The following is a 19,168-nucleotide window of genomic DNA, read 5'->3' as shown; positions in this document are numbered from 1 at the left end:
TACAGTATTAACTTTTAAGAACATAAAGTAAAATTTTTCCATACCAACACTGCAAAGCTTGTTGAGAGTGAAATACAATCCGGAAAGTTTGGGTCTTAAAAATAGAGGGGCACATTCCATCAGGAAACTATTTATCAAGGAGACCTTCTGTAGGGTATCTTGTATTTGCATTTTGTTCTTCTAAAGCAGCAGACCCAAACCTTTTTGGCACCAGGGGTGGGTTTTGTGGAAGACAGTGTTTCCATGGGCAGGGTGGGGGATGGTTTTTGAGATGAAATTGTTCCACCTCAGATCATCAGGCATTAGTTAGATTCTGGTAAGGAGCACGCAACCTAGATCTCTCACATGCATAGTCCCTTCTATGAGAATGTAATGCAGCCACCACTCTGACAGAAGGTGGAGCTCAGGTGGTCATGTGCAAGATGGGGAGTGGCTGAAAATACAGATGAGGCTTCGCTAGTTCATCTGCTGTTGTGTGGCCTGGTTCCTAACAATAGTGGTCCACGGCCTGGGGCTTGGGGACCCCTGTTCTAAAGTACTACAGAAAGGAAAGAGAAAAACTCAATTAAGTTCTGTATTTAATTCTCTACCTCAATAACTTAAAAGTCATTTCCTGACATACCTGAAACATTGATTTTTCCCCCCACCCCAACAGGCTTCCTGATTTACTTTGCTTATGGCATTAGACACAGCCTGGAGGGTCATCAGAGAGATGAAGAAGAAGAAGGTGCTTATCCAGACAACATCCATGCAGCAACAGAAGAAAAGTCTGCCATTCAAGCAAATGACCATCACCCAAGAAATCTCAGTTTACCTTTCATATTCCATGAAAAGACGAGCGAATTCTAACTGTTGCAGGAGGAGAGCTGGTCATCATCTTAACATACATATCCTACACTGAGTAAAACATGACAGGATGTCATGAGCATGCTAGGTTGTCATGGTTCGCTCCATACATAGTTCACCCTGACTTATACTTACTCATCTGTACAGCATCTCCTCAGATGGTGAATTATGTGCCCTGGGAAACTTCCTAAGTGGAGGCTTCGTTCATCAGTGATCAACAGCCCCCAAATAGTGGGAGTGCATGTACGTGTGTGTGTATGTATGTGTGTATGTATATGCTTGGGAACATGAGCGTTAAAAGTTAGCTGGTGTTTTACTATTTCTGTGTTACATCTTTCCAGTTTTGTCATTAATCAGTGGCATATACTGCACATACTGAAATAGAGGTAAATCACTGAATGCAAAGAGGTTTTGTGTGTGCCCCCTGCGGTTGGGGAAATAACTAGCAGCTCTACCTTATTTGACTTCATCACTGGGTAAATTTAGGGGATGCCAAAATGCAGTTACTCATCATGGTGTCTATCTCTGGTTAGGGATAAGATGAGGGGATAAGGAATGAGCCTTTTCAGTAAGTTGTGAATGCCAACAGTGGGTTTAATGCAAATTTTTTTCCCTGTAAGATATGACAGTTTGCTCAAACTGCAGCCAATAGGGGTGTCTGCTTCTGCTGCACTACACAGGCCAGGAGTGGCATTCAGGTCACTATTTGGCATTCTTTTGAATTCTTGTCTCCTTTGCAAACAGTGGTCCTAAAATACGAGCTCTTCACTTTTTGTGAATGACATATCCCCAGTCAGGGGCTTAAGAGAGGCACTGTGATCGACTTGGGACTCTTGAAATTAAAAAGTGAAAGTAGTCACCCTGGCCAGAAAGCTCATGGGAGTGACCATAATGAGAATATGTTTGAAGATCAAAGAGTTAGACCAATGCTTGAATACGCAGACACCAAGCATCCTTTTCTAAAAAGTCACTTAAAATAAGCCAGCAGACCCTCCCAGCCCACACAATCAATGGCATAACATCCTTTTTCCATTACTTACTTAATCACAGCTTAGTTTTTGTCTTAACCTCCTCAGGTACAGAGTTCACTTCTTTGTCTATGTTTCTTTTCCCTTGTTCTGGAGATGAGGAGGCTACACAGCATCGTGCAAAGAGGGAAGGATCAAGGGATAGAAGAGAAAATCCCCCTGTTCTGAGATGAACATGCCTATTCCAATAGTAAATGGCATCTGGCCCAATTTAAGGGCTTTGGATCTAATTTGCCTCTTATGTTTCTTTTGGAAACATTTAGGAATGTTTTTCTCTCCCTACTCCATACATTGTTTAGTACTTTTTATTCCATTTGCTTTCAAATGACCACACTAAGCCTATTAATACAAGCTCCAGGGTTTGTATACAATAACCCATCAGTGATTGAGGATTCAAATATTCTGGTTAAAAACATGATTATTTAAAACTGTAAACTAAAAAAAATTGAATTAAAACTGTATAAACACAGTTATCTTTGGAAATGAGTAAATTATTTTTTACATGTAAGATTCTCTAATTGTTACATTTTATATTTGAGGGTTCCCTAATAGTGGACTATTTATTTGCAGTGTGTTTTGCTTCTCATAAACTATTTTCTTTTGTACAAATCATTAAATAGTTCATTGGATGAGGCTGGGTGACATTTCCCAGGACACCATGGTGAACATTACCAAGCATGCTAGCTGGCCCACATAATCCAAAGGCAAGGAAAACATTTGTTTTTCTCCTCTTAACCTCCCAAGAGGTTTCTTGGGTCTCCCAAGAAATCAGTTATTTTATTGACACCATTAGAAAGCAAGTTGCATTTTTATGGTTTTGCATAACCAAGAGTCTGTTGTGATTAAACATCAAACAGGTAGAAAGCCTGGGTTTCTGGCTGCTAGCGTTAGAGCATCCATGACACAGAACTCATTACGGACATTCCACAACTTCCAGGGTGCACATGGTAAAATCGGAAGCCCAGAATTCTCTCTCAAGCTGGATGTTTTACTGGAGAAAGGGAGTTGGATAAGCATAGGTCAGATATTTGGGTAGGGATAGTAGGTATGTCCATAAACCCTTGCTGTTGTCACAGTACACTGAAAACCCCTTTGGTTTGACAGTTGATCTAGAATAGGCCCTTCACACAGGAAATGTGAACAGTTGTTAATATATAAACACTCAAATCGTTTACTGTAACAAAATCAAGAAACTTGTTTAGAATATGATAGGCAGCTAAAACTGTTATGCCCATTGTTCAATTTGAAGCAGAATTTAGGGAAAAAATATTTTTTCACATTGATATACTTTACAGACACAAATAACTATAAAAAGATGCTTTGTCAGCCACTGTGCCTTTTTTTCTGTGAGGACTCAAATGGATGTGTGTGTTTTAGGTATGTATGTGTGAGTGTATATGTATCTGCATGTGTGTATTTCATATGTCAGTGTGTAAGTCAGTTGGGTTTATGGTGGGCTTTGGCGATATCGCTATGTGGGTACAAAACCCAACTGATGTGGAGAAAAATCAATGTTTGATGTTGATAGATACGCTTACACCAAATTTTTAGTTTTTAAACTATTTTAAAATGTACTCTGATTTTATATGTATATTTCCCATAGATAGGCTCTTTGAGAAGTATTTATAATGTTTCTAATATGAAATCACTAAACTCTAGTACATTGTAACAGGTGCTTTGTAATCTGGAATGGAGAGGTGGTGGGCGCATTTGGGAATTCCTGGTCACTTGTTTCTGCCACACCTTTTCTGACAGATCTCTTTTGGTAGGTGTTTACTGGTAAAAGTCAGTACCACCAGCTCTGTGGCACCTTCCTGTTTCTGCGTTGGAATTCATAATGTTTTGAACTAAATGTTCTTTTCACTTTCTCAAAATTACTTAAATGTGTTGCAGAGTTCTGACTAGTAATCAAAAGTATATAAAGTCTTCTTCATTAATTAAAAAGTACATATGCACATTCTTTTGTGATTGAGTAAAAGCAGCTTAAATTACTTTTCTTGCCTACACTAAGGAATATATTCTCAACGTTTTCTCTGAGAATTTCTTATAATAGTGCCTCAATTTTATACTCTTTACAAAAGAATAATTTGTGAATGACCACCGAAAGGCAATGGCAGTCCTACATGAAAGAATAGAGCTATGCAAACTCTATTAAAAACTATGAGGAAAACTTAAATTGGCACCTTTGATATGTACTGAAATACTGATTATGATAATCACATTCTCCACAGAGATCAACATTGAGGAAACTAAAGCCAAAGTGTCACTTTAGAGAGATCTATAAGAAAAAGTAACGGATACATGGAGCTTTCCCATTACCAGCCATAGTTGACAGAAAACATTAGTTTCAGAATTATTTCCCTTTAAAAAATAAAAGATTGTCTTCTTTTAATTTCTTTGAATAAGAGAATTTTTAAAAAACTTTTACATTTTACATATTAGTCAAAATACTTTTTAAGTCTTGAGTGTTTACAGGTAATTGTTAAAAAAATTTTTAAGGCCAAGCTTGGTGGCTCGTGCCTGTAGTTCTAGGACTTTGGGAGGTCGAGGCAAGCCAATCACTTGAGCACAGGAGTTTCAGAGCAGCCTGAGAAGCCTAGCAAGACCCCTACCTCTACAAAAAATACAAAAATTAGCTGGGCGCGGTAGCACGCACCTGCAGTCCCAGCTGCTGGGGTACTGAGGTGGAAGGATTACTTGAGCCTGGGAGATTGAGACTGCGGTGAGTTGAGATTTCGCCACTGTACTCCAGCCTGGGCAATGGTGAGAACCTGCCTCAAAAAGAAAAAAAATTGTTTTAATAAAACACTTTGAATTAGAATCTATTTTTACCTATTTTCCAAATTGATTGAAATGCTTAGCAGGGAGCATAAGGAAAAGCCATCAGCATCCAATACCCATGATGACAGAGAGAGCACTTGAGCTTGCCTTTCCTCTTCTTGAATCAGGGCGTGTTCTGAGATTACAAACCACATGATGAAATCATGCCAAGATTCTGACTCTCCCTTTCTGGTGATGTTGCTCATGATTTCTCCTGATACCAACTGTTACCACCAAAAATACTGTTTCCACAGGGCTTTGAAGGATTGAGTTTAGCATGTACATCATGGGTTATTAAAGTTCACATGATTCTTGTGAAATTAACTGTCCTTTTTGCTAGGGCCAAAACAGTGCCTTCTCTTGCACACTTTACTTTTCTATAAAGTTCTCCCACATGTCCTTAAATATCAAGGGGGAAAGTAGGGGTATGCCAGCCAAGGTCAATTTTTAGTCATGTAGATGTGAAAGTAAGGTTGTTGACTTTATTGTTTTGGGGAGATTTTTTTCCCTTATATAACTATATTTAAACACTTTAAAATAGCCTTCCGGTTTCTGGATTTTGAGAAGCCTGATCTGTTGTTGTTGTGGTTGTTGGTTTTTGTAATATTCATTATTGTTTTTATGTATACAGTTTAGTCTTATTGATTTCAAATGCATTTTGTTATGGCTCAACCCAGTGGTAATACTGTTTGCTGGAAGGACTATAGTTAACTTTTATTCACCATGGCTGATGTCACTGCCATGATTGCTGGGCCTTAAAGAGCTTTCGCTAACCACTGACAGCCCAGTGGATCATAATCAGGACCCCAGGCTGGTTCCAGGGTCAGGCAGCCTCTAGGGCATGAGCATCTATCTATCTGTAGCTACCCTTGTTGTGTGGGCTCAGATTGATGGGGTGCAATATGAAGTGAAAGACTTCAAATGCAAGTCAGGGAGTTTGGGGTCCTTAATTCCAAATATCCCCTGAGCAAATCAAGATGAATAAGGACCAAGGAACTTCTGTGATTCATGGAAGGGGTAGCTGATTCCAGAACTAGCATAGTGGGACCCGGTCTACAATTTATGCACATGCACTGATAGCCTTGCTGTGCCATGTATCTCGCCAAGACCCAGTTGGGAAAGCACCTCCTATTGCCAACAGGTTGGGTTTCTCTGGCCTACACCTGATTAATGGGCTCGTTATCTTTGGTGGCTCCTACAAGTGCCCAGTTGTTTTATTGCTTTGTTATCATTGTACTTAATAGAAATTGTTGCTAGGGCCCAAAACCCTCCAGAAAGTCTATGTCTGTAAAAACCAACAAAGACATTGGATTTGTGTGGCTGTAAGGGGTTTTTTTAGTAGTAATTTTAAATTTAAATGTTTTTAAGTGATCATCAGTTTTCCTTTTTACTTAAGTTGTATTCTTTTGTAGAATTTGTAATAAATAAAAACTGCTGCTTTACCACTATAAAATATGATTTCTGATGTGACCGTATTTTAAAATAAATTTTAATCAGTAATAATGCAGAAGGCAGATGTCACATATACCAAAAGCACACATTTCATATTTACCTAATTTAAACACCTTTTTTATTTGGAAATCTTTAAAGCTCAGAAATATAATGCAATCTACATTGAAACAATTGAAGAATACTAAGCTGGCAACCTAGGGCCTGTTGTATGACTGACAAGTCCTGAGAGATGAAAGAGATGTCTTCACATGTCCTCAGTCCTCGTGGCACATTCCAAAAAAGTATCAGTTGCTCTTGAAGCATGCCACCCCAGAGTCACACACCTGGGATTCTACAACTGTGACTGCCGTTTAATGAGCCAATCACTTTGACGTTGCTTTGATCTGCAAGGAGTTCATCAATGTTCTTTCCACCAGATCTTTCTATTTGGTGGAAAGAACATTGAATATTTGAACGTTGATGGAATAGTCAAACATTGATGGAAAATTCAAATATTGATGGAATATTTAAATTAGGGTGGAAAGAACATTGATGGAATATTCAAATACTCAATGTTCTTTCCACCTTTAACAATTGGTGATCAGTTGTATATAACTAGGATTCTTTTTAAGTATAGTGAATAATTATCAACTTTTTACTCTTGATAGGGAGGGAGAATTCAGAAAAGCGTTTTTTTCAAATATGATTCTAAATTGCTTAAAAATTACAAATGTTTTGAGCTAGCTTGTTTAATTTTGAAACATCTTTGTGTATGCAGTTCCTGTTGTTTCTAGTAAATTGGAAGGAACAAGTTGAGTTTTAGAAACTTTACTATCAATTTAGACAGCATTGAAAACCAAGCTAAAATAGCAAACTCCTTGCCAAGTAGAAGCCTCAAACAATTTAATTTTTGTTTGATTAGGGTTGCTATGAGGCAGTGGTGCCCCGCCCATGTTCTGCCACCATGAGATCACATGAAATAATCCCCCAGGAGTTGTTTCCGGGCTCTAGGTCCAGCCAGAAGCTCCTGGAGGTAGGAATAAGATATTAGTGTTTGAAGGAGGCCACAAATAGGCTTCCTTTTGGGGCTATGGGCTCAAAGCCCATGGATTGCTAAGAGATTGTGCTGGGAAGTCCTCATCTATGTGGAAAGATAATTTTTTTCATCCTATAAATCTCAAAAAATTCTCAAAGACATGCAAAAATAACTCTCAGTATCCCATTATCTCAACTTGTCTTTAAAGTATGTCAAGGTGGCTGGGCACGGTGGTTGATGCCTGTAACCCCAGCACTCTGGGAAGCCAAAGCAAGAGGATTGCTTGAGGCCATAAGTTCAAGACCAGCCTGGTCAACATAGTGGAGACTCCGGTCTCTACAAATTTTTTTGTTTTAATTAGCGGAGTGCATGTAGTCCCAGCTACTTGGGGGGCTAAGGTGGGAGGATCACTTGAATCCAGGAGGTTGAGGCTTCAGTGAACCATGATGGCACCATTGGACTCTAGTCTGGGTGACAAAGCAAGATCCTGTCTCTAAAAGTAAATGAATGAATGAACGTGAAACTAGGAAGAAACTTCACTCAATACTCATTCACTTACATGAACCTTCCTAGTAACAGATTGATAGCCACCTCTTAAATAGTTGTAGATAGAAGAGTTTCAGATGTCATAAACTGTCAGTAAAGAGTTCTTATTACTCTGTTAAGACTGGAGCAGTCCAGAGGAAGTGGAAAACACAGGATAGAGACTGTACTACCCAGGAGTACTACATAGCCCAAAGTGGGCACCAATGTCCAAGCGAGTTTCTGAGCTGAGTCCCTTAACCCACAAATTGGCATCCCTATTGGCTGAGTCTTAAAGTCACCAGAATCTTTACCTACCTGCTCACTGATGCCTGATAATTTCATGGAAGGACCAACAATTTCACTGCTCTGGTAGAAATCAGACATGCCAATGTTCTTAAAACAGAACCATTGATTTTAACTGGCATGTAAGTATAAATGACTGATAATAGAAGCTTTTCAGAAAGATCATTTAGAGCCAGTAAGTAAGAGAAGGCAAATAGGCAGAGGCAGTTGAAATAGGAGGGAGGTCACTGTTAAGAAAAAGAGCAAAGGGGAGGCCAGAGCTCTCAAGTCACAATTTTCCTGTTCTACATTTTAGCTTAGAGTCTTTCCCTTGCCACTTAGAGGCTCTTGTAACTAACGAATAGGTGATGTATCTTTACAACATGCAACATCCTGGAGCTAGGAAGGTCATTACTTGTGTCTCATTGATTTTAAGCAGACTAAGGTTCTGGGATCCTTACCTTACCCTAAGATGTCTCTTGATGAGTGGCTCTGGGAGCATCAGAAAGGTCTGGAATTTCTTTCAGAATGAAGTTTTCAGGGAGTCCCATATTTAAAACCACTACATTGTGCCCCTACTAAAACCTTAAAGCATTGATTTTTGTGAAAAATTCATCTTGGCTGTATGTCTGTAGTTAACAAAGACCAGTTAGAGAAGTTACATGTCCTTATCTTGGGGATGGAGCAGGGATGTCCAAAATATTGGCCGATTTTTTCTTATCTAACAAATTCCTAACAGTATTTACCACTTCCAAGGGGCAAATAAAAAGCACAGAAGGCAATAGAGTAGGGACAGTTCCTGGGTAATCATAGAAAACTACCATTAATTAAAATAGGTAATGAAAATGGCTCCTGTGGCTCACACCTGTAATCCCAGCACTTGGGGAGTCTGAGGCAGGCGGATCAGTTGAGGTCTGGAGTTTGAGCAGCCTGGCCAACATGGTGAAACCCTGTCTCTACTAAAAATACAAAAATTAGCCAGGCATGGTGGCACACACTTGTAATCCCAGCCACTCAGGAGGCTGACACAGGAGAATTGCTTGAACTCAGGAGGTGGAGGTTGCAGTGAGCCAAGATCACGCCACTGCACTCCAGCCTGGGCGACAGTGAGACTAACCTAAAGAAAAACTAAAAAAAAAAAAACAAAAAGGATAAGAAGAAGAAAGAAAGAAAAGTGGGTGTTACAGGTAATGTGAGAGCATTTATCTAAAAATCCACAAGATCAACTGAAAACTATTTAGACTACTAAGAGGTCCATTAAGGTGACCAGATACAAGCTAAACACACAAAAAAAGTTAATCAGGACTTGGAAAAGGCGGCTTCAAATTGTATTTGATTTAGAGCTGCAAGATAATGCTTATTTTAATTGGCTAACATTACAGCAATTGTTGGAAGAAGAATGGAAAAGATCAACACAACAGAGATTCTAATAATAAAATTCTTTCTCACCCTAGAGACAAAGCACATGGATTTTTATAGTGAAAAAAGACCCATGAAAAACACAGCTTTGGCAGTTTTCTTTTTCAAATTTAAAATCATCTTGAGATTGTCTCATTCGAGGATAATAAGCCTGTGATGAAATAGCTACATGTCTTGGGAAGCTCCTATACGTCTCATAAATTCTGTTCCCATCCTAATACAGACCCTTGTATTAGTTTGCTGGGGCTACCATAACAAAGAACCATAGACTGGGTGGTTTAAAGAACAGAAATGTGTTTTCTCACAGTTCTGAATGCTAGAAATCTGAGATCAAGGTGGCAGAAGAATGGGTATCCTCTGAGGCCTCTCTACTTTGCCTTTATTTATTTATTTAGAGACAGAGTCTCTATCTCCCAGATTGGGTGCAGTGGTGCCATCTCAGCTCACTGCAATCTTGCTTCCCAAGCTCAAATGATTCCTAAGTAGCTGGGACTACAGGCACGTGCCATGCCACCACGGCCTACCAATTTTTGTATTCTTAGTAGAGATGGGGTTTCACTATGCTGCCCAGGATGGTCTTGTACTCCTGACCTCAAGTGATCCACCCACCTCCACATCCCAAAGTAATGGAATTACAGGTCTGAGCTATTGCACCTGGCCCTCTCCCCTGCTTTTAAATGGCCATCTTTTCCCTGTGTCTTCAAGTGGTCTTCCCTGTTTGCCTGTGTCTGTGTCCATATTTTGTCTTATAAGAACACTAGAAACATTGGATTACAGCCCACCCTAATGACCTTATTTTAATCACCTCTTTAAAGTTTCTGTCTCCAAATAAGGTCACAGTCTGAGTTACTGAAGGTTAAGATATCAGCATATGAATTTTGCAAGGGACACAATTTAGTCCATAACATAAATCTAGGATAAGTTTAGGTACTTAAATTTAGCTAAAGTGTACGTGACATAGAAAAGGCTTGAGAAAATAGAATTCCAAAATTGTTTTCTAGATTTCAGTATTAACCAATTTGAAAATGTAATGGGGTCAATTTTCATTCACAAGAGTGAAACAAATAAGAAAGCAAAAATATGAAATAAGCCCAACAGTAGGCTGGGCACAGTGGCTCATGCCTATAATCCCAGCACTTTGGGAGGCTAAGGTGGGAGGATCACTTGAGGTCAGGAGTTTGAGAGCAACTTGGCCAACATGGTAAAACCCATCTCTACTAAAAATACAAAAATTAGTCAGGTGTGGTGGCATGCATCTGTAATCCCAGCTACTTGGAAGGCCTAGGCAGGAGAATCACTTGAACCTGGGAGGCAGAGGTTGCAGTGAGCTGAGATTGTGCCACTGCACTCCAACCTGGGCAACAAAGAGAAAGAAAGAACGGAAGAAAGAGGGAAGGAAGGAGGGAAAGAGAGAAGGAAGGAAGGAAGGTGGGCAGGAGGGAGGGAGGAAAGGAAGGAAGGAAGGAAAGATGGAAGGAAGGAAGAAGCTTAACAATGAACAAGTAACACTTACATGGAAAAATATAACTATGTAACAATAAACTTATGTAAGTACTTAATTATATGACCATACACACATATGTTCACACACATACACCAAATTTAGCTAAAGTGTATTTGATATTTATAATTATATACTTGGAAATGCAAAATTCCAAAATAATTGTGTAAATACTAGCATTAACCAATTAGAAAACGTAATGGGTACATAAAAGAAGACCTGAATACATTGAAAGATATATAACATAACATTTATAGATGGGAAGACTCAGTATTATTAATATGTTTGTTCTTCCCCAAAGCTTAAAATCAATGCAATTATAATCAAAACACAAAATTTTTACGGAGATTGACAACCTGATTCCAAATTTCATCTGGAAGAGAAAATGTATAAGGATAATTAACAGAAGAGTAGTGATGTACGGGCATTCCTCTCCCAAAACCATAACAAAACAGACCATACATCCATACCAATTAATGTAGCAGAGTATTTTAATAGGCATAGATACAGAGATAAATAGAATGAAATAGAACAGAATAGAATAAATAGAATGAAATAGGTGCAGACCCATGTACCTATGTAATTGAATACATCCTAAAAGTCAATTTGAAAAGATGGAAAAAGGAAAAATCATTGAACAGATGATCGTATCACATTGACATCCAACTGAAAACACAAAATTGGATTTCTAGCTTGTGATACCAAAAATAAATTATGGGTGGATTTCAAGAAAAGGAAAATTATAAATGTTTCAGATGAAAATATGAAGTGGTTTGATAATTCAAGGCACAGAAGCCTTCCTAAGGAAATAGAAGACCTAGAAGCCATGAAGAAAGTCACTGAGAAATGTAATTGCTTAAAGAAACATTTGTTGTAATTGCTAAGAGAAAGGCACTAGCAACAAAACTAGAACACAAGCAAAGAATTAGAAGAAAATGTCTGCAGTGTTTAAAACACTCAAGAGCTTACTAGTCAGAATATGTTGAGTTACTATAAAACAATAATAAAAAGAACCCAGTTTTCAAAAGTAGGTAAATACAAATGAGCAAGAAATACATTAAGATACTCAGCCTCATCCGGGCTAACGTCTATCATCCCAGCACTTTGGGAGGCGGAGGTGGGCAGATCACCTGAGGTCAGGAACTTAACACCAGCCTGGCCAACATGGTGAAACCCCCGTCTCTACTAAAAATACAAAAAAAAAAAAAAAAAAAAAATAGCTGGGCATGGTGGCAGGTGCCTTTAATCCTAGCTACTCAGGGGGCTGAGGCAGAAGAATCGCTTGAACCTAGGAGGCAGAGGTTGCCGTAAGCGGAGATTGTGCCATTGCACTCCAGCTTGGGGCAACAAGAGCGAAACTCCGTTTCAAAAAAACAAAAACAAAAAAAAAAAACAGAAAGATACTCAGCCTCAAGAGTAAAAAAAAGAAGGAGAACTGAAGAACATAATGAGATTTGCCTACTTTACATTGTAAACACGGAAAGGAATAATCACATTGAGGTTTGGTGGGAGTGTGAGGATGTGGGTAGTCTCAGATTCTCCTGAAGTAGAAGTGGTTACCAATATGGACAGTTTTGTTAAAAGACAAACTGGCAGCATTTCCCAAAAATGTGAAATATCATGATCTTAGGCTGAGTCAACTCTTTCTGGGTATCTACCATATAGATATACTCACAGGCACAAAGATGTTTGAATAAGAATAGTTATTATGGTATTTTCTTTTTTTGAGACGGAGTCTTGCTCTGTCGCCCAGGCTGGAGTGCAGTGGCACAATCTCGGCTCACTGCTACCTCCACCTCCCAGGTTCAAGCAATTCTCCTGCCTCAGCCTCCCAAGTAGCTGGGACTACAGGCGCATGCCACCACACCCAGCCAATTTTTGTGTTTTTAGTAGAGACAGGATTTCATCATGTTGTCCAGGATGGTCTCGATCTTTTGACCTTGTGATTCACCCACCTTTGTCTACCAAAGTGCTGAGATTACAGGACTGTGCCACCGTGCCGGGCCCATGTTCTTTTTTAAATCAGTGAAAATATAGGTAGAGTAACTGAGCACAACTATTCATGAAAGCCAAGTTACTTCCTAATGTGGCACCATTGTGCCTCTCTCACCAGATCTTCTGTCTACACCACATTAATGGCCAGCCAGTCTGCCTTTGAAATCCTAAGATAGTGCAGGAGAAAAGCATAAACAGATAAACAGCGAAATGCAGAATTTTGTTGCATGGGCTACAACAGAGCCATTCACACCAAGAGAAGGGCTCACCCCAGAGGAAGGAGATGGGATCTGGGCTAACCCTTGTGGGATGAGTGAGGCCAGAGAAAGCAGGCAGGTGGGAAACTGGAGGAGGGAACTTTTGGGGGCAGATGGAAACAGCAGAAGCAGGGAATCTGTGGTGGCTGAGATGCACAGGCTGGAATGAGTGGCTACCAGAGTGTGCTGTTTGTGAGGCATGGAGGGCAGGGCAGGGAGTGAGGCCCAAGTGAGGAGAGAGAAGCAGGGGCCTGCGAACTCTAGAACTGAGTCTTGCTAGAGAGCCTCAGAAAGGTTTAAGGGTGAAGTTTTCTAGGGCTTCATTTGAAGACTGGGTTGGTGCAAAAGTAATTGTGGTTTTTGCCATTAAAAGTAATTGCAGTCCAGGCACAATGGCTCATGCCTGTAATCCCAGCACTTTGGGAAGCTAAGGCGGGTAGATCATGAGGTCAGGAGACCATCGTGGCCAACATGGTGAAACCGCAACTCTACTAAAAGCACAAAAATTAGCCGGGCATAGTGGCGCGTGCCTGGAATTCCAGCTACTTGTGAGACTGAGGCAGGAGAATCCCTTGAAACAGGGAGTCAGAGGTTGCAGTGAGCCAAGACTGTACCACTGCACTCCAGCCTGGCGAAAAAGCCAGACTCCATCTCAAAAAAAAAGTGATTGCAATTGATCGCATTGCCTGGCAAAGAATAAATTGAGGTACAAGAAAGAGGGGTAGGGAGATTCATTAGAGGCTGTGGCTGCACTCCTCATAAGGGAGGAAAACAGCCTGAGTCAGGGCAGTGAAGTTTGACAATGATGGCGTAAGAGGGGTGGACCTGCGCATGCAGTCAGCATAGAGGGGAGAGTGGGATGGAGAGGAGGAATCTAGAGGTAACCCCAAGCTCCAACATGGAGTGAGAATGAAACAGTCAATTCGTGGAGTCAGAATGAAAAGAAATCTCAGGGTGGGGCAGCTTAGGCAGATTCAGCCACTCCCATGTGCATCCTCCAAGTCCTTTGCTCAGAATTCTCCCCAGAACGTGACACACCATATTGCAGTGGTCTAAATGCTTGTCTATTCCTTAAAAGTAGCCGTGATACATGGACACAGGGAGGGGAACACCATACACCGGGGCCTGTCAGGGGGTGGGGGGCTGGGGGGGGAGGGATAGCAGGGGCTGGGGGGATTGGGGAGGGATAGCATTAGGAGAAATAGCTAACGTAGATGAAGGGGTGATGGATGCAGCAAACCACCATGGCACGTGTATACCTGTGTAACAAACCTGCACGTTCTGCACATGTACCCCAGAACTTAAAGTATAATTTTTAAAAAGTAGCAGTGATAGATGATGTTTTAACCTTCATATCCATAATAGTAATCACATAGCAAACTCCTGTGAAAAGAATCATCTAGTTCCCTCTCTTAATAAACTAGAGATGCTGAAACCCAGAAGGTTAAGTGACTTGTAAGAGGCGTTGAGAGTTTGTGGCAGTGGCGAGATCTGAACTTTGGTTTTCTTTATTCCCAGATAACTGTTCTTTACACCGCAAGGCAAGTGAGTGGCAAAGCTCAGGCTAGAGCTGGCAACAGAATGGAGAATTTTTGTTTCCTCCTGCATGAAGTGACTGAGAAGCCCTAGTTTGTTATAAATGGCAGCACTTCTTCCCTTAGGTGTTGAGGGAGAAGTTCTTTTCCTGTTTAGAATCGAGCTCTCTTTAATAGCAGTGCCTGGTGCTGAAGGTCACAATGAGATGGGCTGCTTCTCACCTGGGGAACACACACCTGGCACCTCCCCCGCTAGCAAACTGCTCTGAGTCTGCCAGCTCAGAAACCCAGGATGGCTCTCTGCAGAGGGGCATGTGAAAGCCAGAATCCTCTGCCCCATCGTCCAGGTTCTTAGCCTGATGAAAAAAAAAATTGAACAATGATGAAAAAAATTGACCAAAGTAACAAAAGACACAGCGAAAAACAAAGCAACAGAAGTGAGGAAGGAAAGCGCAGACATACTGAAGACGATTCACTGAGTGGGCTGGAGCAAGCCACAAAAGCCTGATCCTCTCCAGAGATTCTATGAAGCGAAAAGAACTTGAAAACACCCCTGAGTTCCCTTAAGAGGCCTCCAACTGGTTACGCCCTATGAAGGATTGGCCTACGGCCAATCAGAGGCTGAAGTGGAAACTTCTGTCTTGTTATCAGAGGAGACAATGTGGCTGGCCTGTGTGCCACCTAATCATGCCTAGAACTGTCTGCACCTGCTGATCTTTTGCTTCTGTGAACCGGCTGCACCTGCTTTTCTCCTGCTTATCCTTCTAGCCCGTGGTTACCCCAATTACCTATTCTCCCGCCTCACCACCACAGCCCAGGTTGTCTGTGCAGTCTCATTTTCCACGTTATTCCTGTAATGAGTCTGTCCTCCCACCCTCACCAGTAGTTACAGGGCTGCGTACAGAGCCCATTTCTGGACAGACGCAGAGAAGCAGCGAGAACCCAGGGCAACGGTCCTGTGAGTGAGTGCGTATGGGAGAGAGAAACGGAAAGAACAGAAATATTTAGGGAGCACTTTTTACAGAGCACTCAGGCTCTGCCTGAGGAGGTGGGGCGATCGCTGGTGACATTTGGACAATATGGTTAAACGTGACTCCGTCAGCACCCGCTGGGCCTTGTTGAACTCGGTATCTTGGTGCAAACGCCGAGCTTTGGAGAAATTCCAGGAGCGGCTGTGGTAATTCACTTTTCGCCCTTAGCCCATCCTCCCCGCTCTGGGAAGAAGCGCTGCTCACCGCGGCTCCGCCAGGGGGCAGGAGAAGTCGCATTACAAGGCCTTTTTTTTTTTTTTTTTTAATTCCCCAACTTTTCCCCCCAAACCCTGTTCCTCCTCATGAAACCGAATCCTCTGGCTGCGGCGTCCCAGGACCCCGCCCCTCGCCCGCCGCCTCCCCTGCGCTCCGGCCCCGCGCAGCCGCCGCGCTCTTGCGCCCAGAGGTCCGAGGTCCGAGGTCCCCGAGATGAAGGTCTGGCTGTTGCTTGGTCTTCTGCTGGTGCACGAAGCGCTGGAGGATGGTGAGTGACTCTGGGCGCGGGGCCACCTGGCTTGTGCCCTGACTTTAGCCGGGACCCGCAGCCCCCGCCGCCCGCCTGCCAGCTTTTGCGCTAACGTTCCGCCTTGGGTGGCTTGACCCCTGCGCCACTGCCTGCCGGATACACCTGCCCGCTCCTGGTGGGGTCTCATTTCCTCCCGCTCTTTCCCTGCCAGCAGAGCCCTCTGGGGAACGTGGCAGCTACCCCTACCCTTAGGAGCCCCCCAGGACCTCTCCATGCCCCGTACCTCCGGGCGAACCAGGCATCCCCAGTCAGCGCCTGGTCCAGCCCCCAGTGTCAACGTGTCGGTCTGGGAGGTGGCGCGGGAGCCTCGGATCGCTTCCACCTCCCAGCGGCGTGGCCGGGACCTCTGCTACTGAGAGCGGGTGCCACCCAAGCAGGGCAATCTCTGATTCCGTTGTAGAGTTCCTACCAGGGACCTCCTCCTCCCCTCGCAGCCCTGGGTGTGTTTCGTCTACTACCTTGGGCTTGAATCCTACAAGATTGCCTACAACTTCGAACAAAAACATCAGTGTAAGAAACTTAGAAACGAATCAAAACCCCACAGCTTGTTATATTTATCTAATTGGATGGGAAAAGGTGAAGAAAATGCTTTTTTTTTTTCCTGTACAGCATATGGGACCATGTCCACTGCGCGTTTTTGAATGTGTGCCTGCCTGGGTCCACGCTGTTGTGTAGACTCATGACCACATGGTCAGGGGTTATTTTCTGTGTGTGTGTTACTGTGATGCGTATTATACACTCCTGTTAGCATTTAGATGTTTTGTTTGCTCCACTCACTCCATGGGTGTTATTTGCACAGTACGTGTTTCATCTGGGTACATCCTGGTATCCTCAAACCTCTCTTGAAATTCCTGGGCATCAGCACAATTTTTGCTTAGATTTAGTGGAAAAGTAGCTTTTGCTGTTATGCAACTTCATGCTGGAGCCAGCTCCTCCATCCTAAAAGATTTGCCAAAAAAAAAAAACGCACATCATAGTTTGAAAATTCAACATAGTTGTGGGACTTGAAGTTGAGCACGAGGGTCCTTCAGCCCAGACCGTTGCTTAATAAAGTGTAGGCAGCACTTCTATTGGGAGAAGAGAAGACTGTTAACTCTGTCCAGAGAAAAGCTAGCATGAGTTCAGTTTGTAAAATGAAATATTAAAATGCTCCTGGCAGGTCCTTGTATGCAGCTGCTGAAAAGGCAGAAATGTAGCTTGTGGCATCATTTTTTGAATAGGGCAGGAGATGGCCAGGCAGAATTTCAAATCAGCCATTCCCGTGTTTATACCCAAGTTGCCAGTCTTAGAGGCTCAGGAAGTGGCTTCCATTCTGCCTCCTGGATCTCACCCAACCCATGTGAGTTTATTACAAACATCTGCCTAAGTAACTTAGCATTTCTTTAAATAAAATGTAATCCATACAAACAGTAGGCATTTACAAGACGACTGGAGAAAGTGGAATACAGACTGAATGTAAGAAGTAATTCGTAAATTGTAGGTGATAATAGCACTGAGATTTTGTTTATGAAAGTACACATATCAGCTGGCACTGATGGCTCACACCTATAATCCCAGCACTTTGGGGGGCCGAGGTGGGCAGATCACGAGGTCAGGAGTTCAAGACCAGCCTGACCAACATGGTGAAACCCCGTCTCTACTAAAAATACAAAAATTAGCCCCATCCCTACTAAAAATACAAAAAATTATGCCACTGCACTCCAGCCTGAGTGACAGAGCGAGACTCCATCTCAAAAAAAAAGTACACACATCTATAATGTATGGACTACTTATGGATAAAATAGTGAACACATAGTGCTTCATTAAGTTATGAAACAGTTTGGCTAAACCTATTAAGCATGGTTTTTGGTTTTGAGTTGTGTCTTGGGTTGGGGCCGGGAGCTGCCAAGGAGAGTGGATTACTCAGGAGGCCCTTGCCGTGCTGGTCTCTGATTGGCACTGGGAATATGCAGCCTGCAGGGCCATCCCGAAGCACAAACTGCAGACACAAAAAACTGCCTTTTCGTTTTTCTGATCACATCTAAAGACAGTCTTTTTTTTTTTTTTTTTTTTAAGTTGGAGTCTCACGTCTCGCTCTGTCATCCAAGCTGGAGTGCAGTGGCACAATCTTAGCTCACTGCAACTTCCACTTCCTGGGTTCAAGCAATTCTCATGCCTCAGCCTCTTGAGTAGCTGGAACTACAGGCATGTACCACCACACCCAGCTAATTTTCATGTTTTTAGTAGGGACAGGGTTTTGCCTTGCTGGCCAGGCTGGTCTCAAACTCCTGACCTCAAGTGATCTGCCCACCTTGGCCTCTCAGAGCACTGGGATTATAGGCGTCAGCCACCACGCCAAGTCAAAGACAGTCTTCTAAGTGGAAAAGACTTCCCTGCAAGTGCTCGTGGGGGTGAACATCTGGCCTGACCCAGTCAAGTTTGCTATTCCCAATTCTAAAATGCTTTAATTATTTGGAAGCAATGTGTTTTCTCCTCATGAAGAGGGGTAGCTGGAAGATCACATGATACTCCATGGCGTGAAAGTGAGGCATGAGAACAGGTAACAAATAGCCCAAGGTTCCACTTTTAGACATCGACCACGGCACCTGATTTTCAGCATTTATATGAAATACATGCCACTGAGTTTATTGATAGGGTGCTGCTATTTTCACATTAAAAAGTATAAAATCCTAGGTACTTCCTGACTTCTTTTGATTACCTACCTTTTGATTTTCTTCGAGACAGAGTCTCGCTCTTGTCACCCAGACTGAAGTGCAGTGGCACAGTCTCTGCTAACTGCAAGCTTTGCCTCCTGGGTTCAAGCGATTCTCCTGCCTCACCCTCTCGAGTAGCTGGGACTACATGCATGCACCTCCACACCTGACTAATTTTTTGTATTTTTAGTAGAGATGCGGTTTCACCATGTTAGCCAGGATGGTCTCGATCTCCTGAGCTTG

General features: G+C 42.3%; 2 protein-coding genes across 6 annotated transcripts in view; both read left to right on the top strand.

Moving 5' to 3' along the window:
- SLC7A2 (solute carrier family 7 member 2) overlaps nucleotides 1–6,147 on the top strand; it is a 71,676-nt gene extending 65,529 nt beyond the window's left edge. For both annotated transcript variants that reach the window (XM_008979229.5, XM_008979227.5), the window contains exon 12: nucleotides 656–6,147. In XM_008979229.5, coding sequence (XP_008977477.4) covers nucleotides 656–849 — 194 coding nt within the window. In that variant the 3' untranslated portion in view covers nucleotides 850–6,147. The remainder of the gene's footprint in view (nucleotides 1–655) is intronic.
- Nucleotides 6,148–16,054: 9,907 nt separating this feature from the next.
- Nucleotides 16,055–19,168, top strand: part of PDGFRL (platelet derived growth factor receptor like) — a 69,666-nt gene continuing 66,552 nt past the window's right edge. For all 4 annotated transcript variants that reach the window (XM_035270191.3, XM_035270194.3, XM_035270193.3 and 1 more), the window contains exon 1: nucleotides 16,055–16,190. In XM_035270191.3, the coding sequence (XP_035126082.1) occupies nucleotides 16,136–16,190 (55 nt within the window). In that variant the 5' untranslated portion in view covers nucleotides 16,055–16,135. The remainder of the gene's footprint in view (nucleotides 16,191–19,168) is intronic.

This window comes from Callithrix jacchus, chromosome 13, assembly GCF_049354715.1.
Source record: "Callithrix jacchus isolate 240 chromosome 13, calJac240_pri, whole genome shotgun sequence".
Lineage (NCBI taxonomy): Eukaryota > Metazoa > Chordata > Mammalia > Primates > Cebidae > Callithrix > Callithrix jacchus.
Note: the sequence above shows the minus strand (reverse complement) of the source record. Positions and strands in the feature narration are given on the sequence as shown.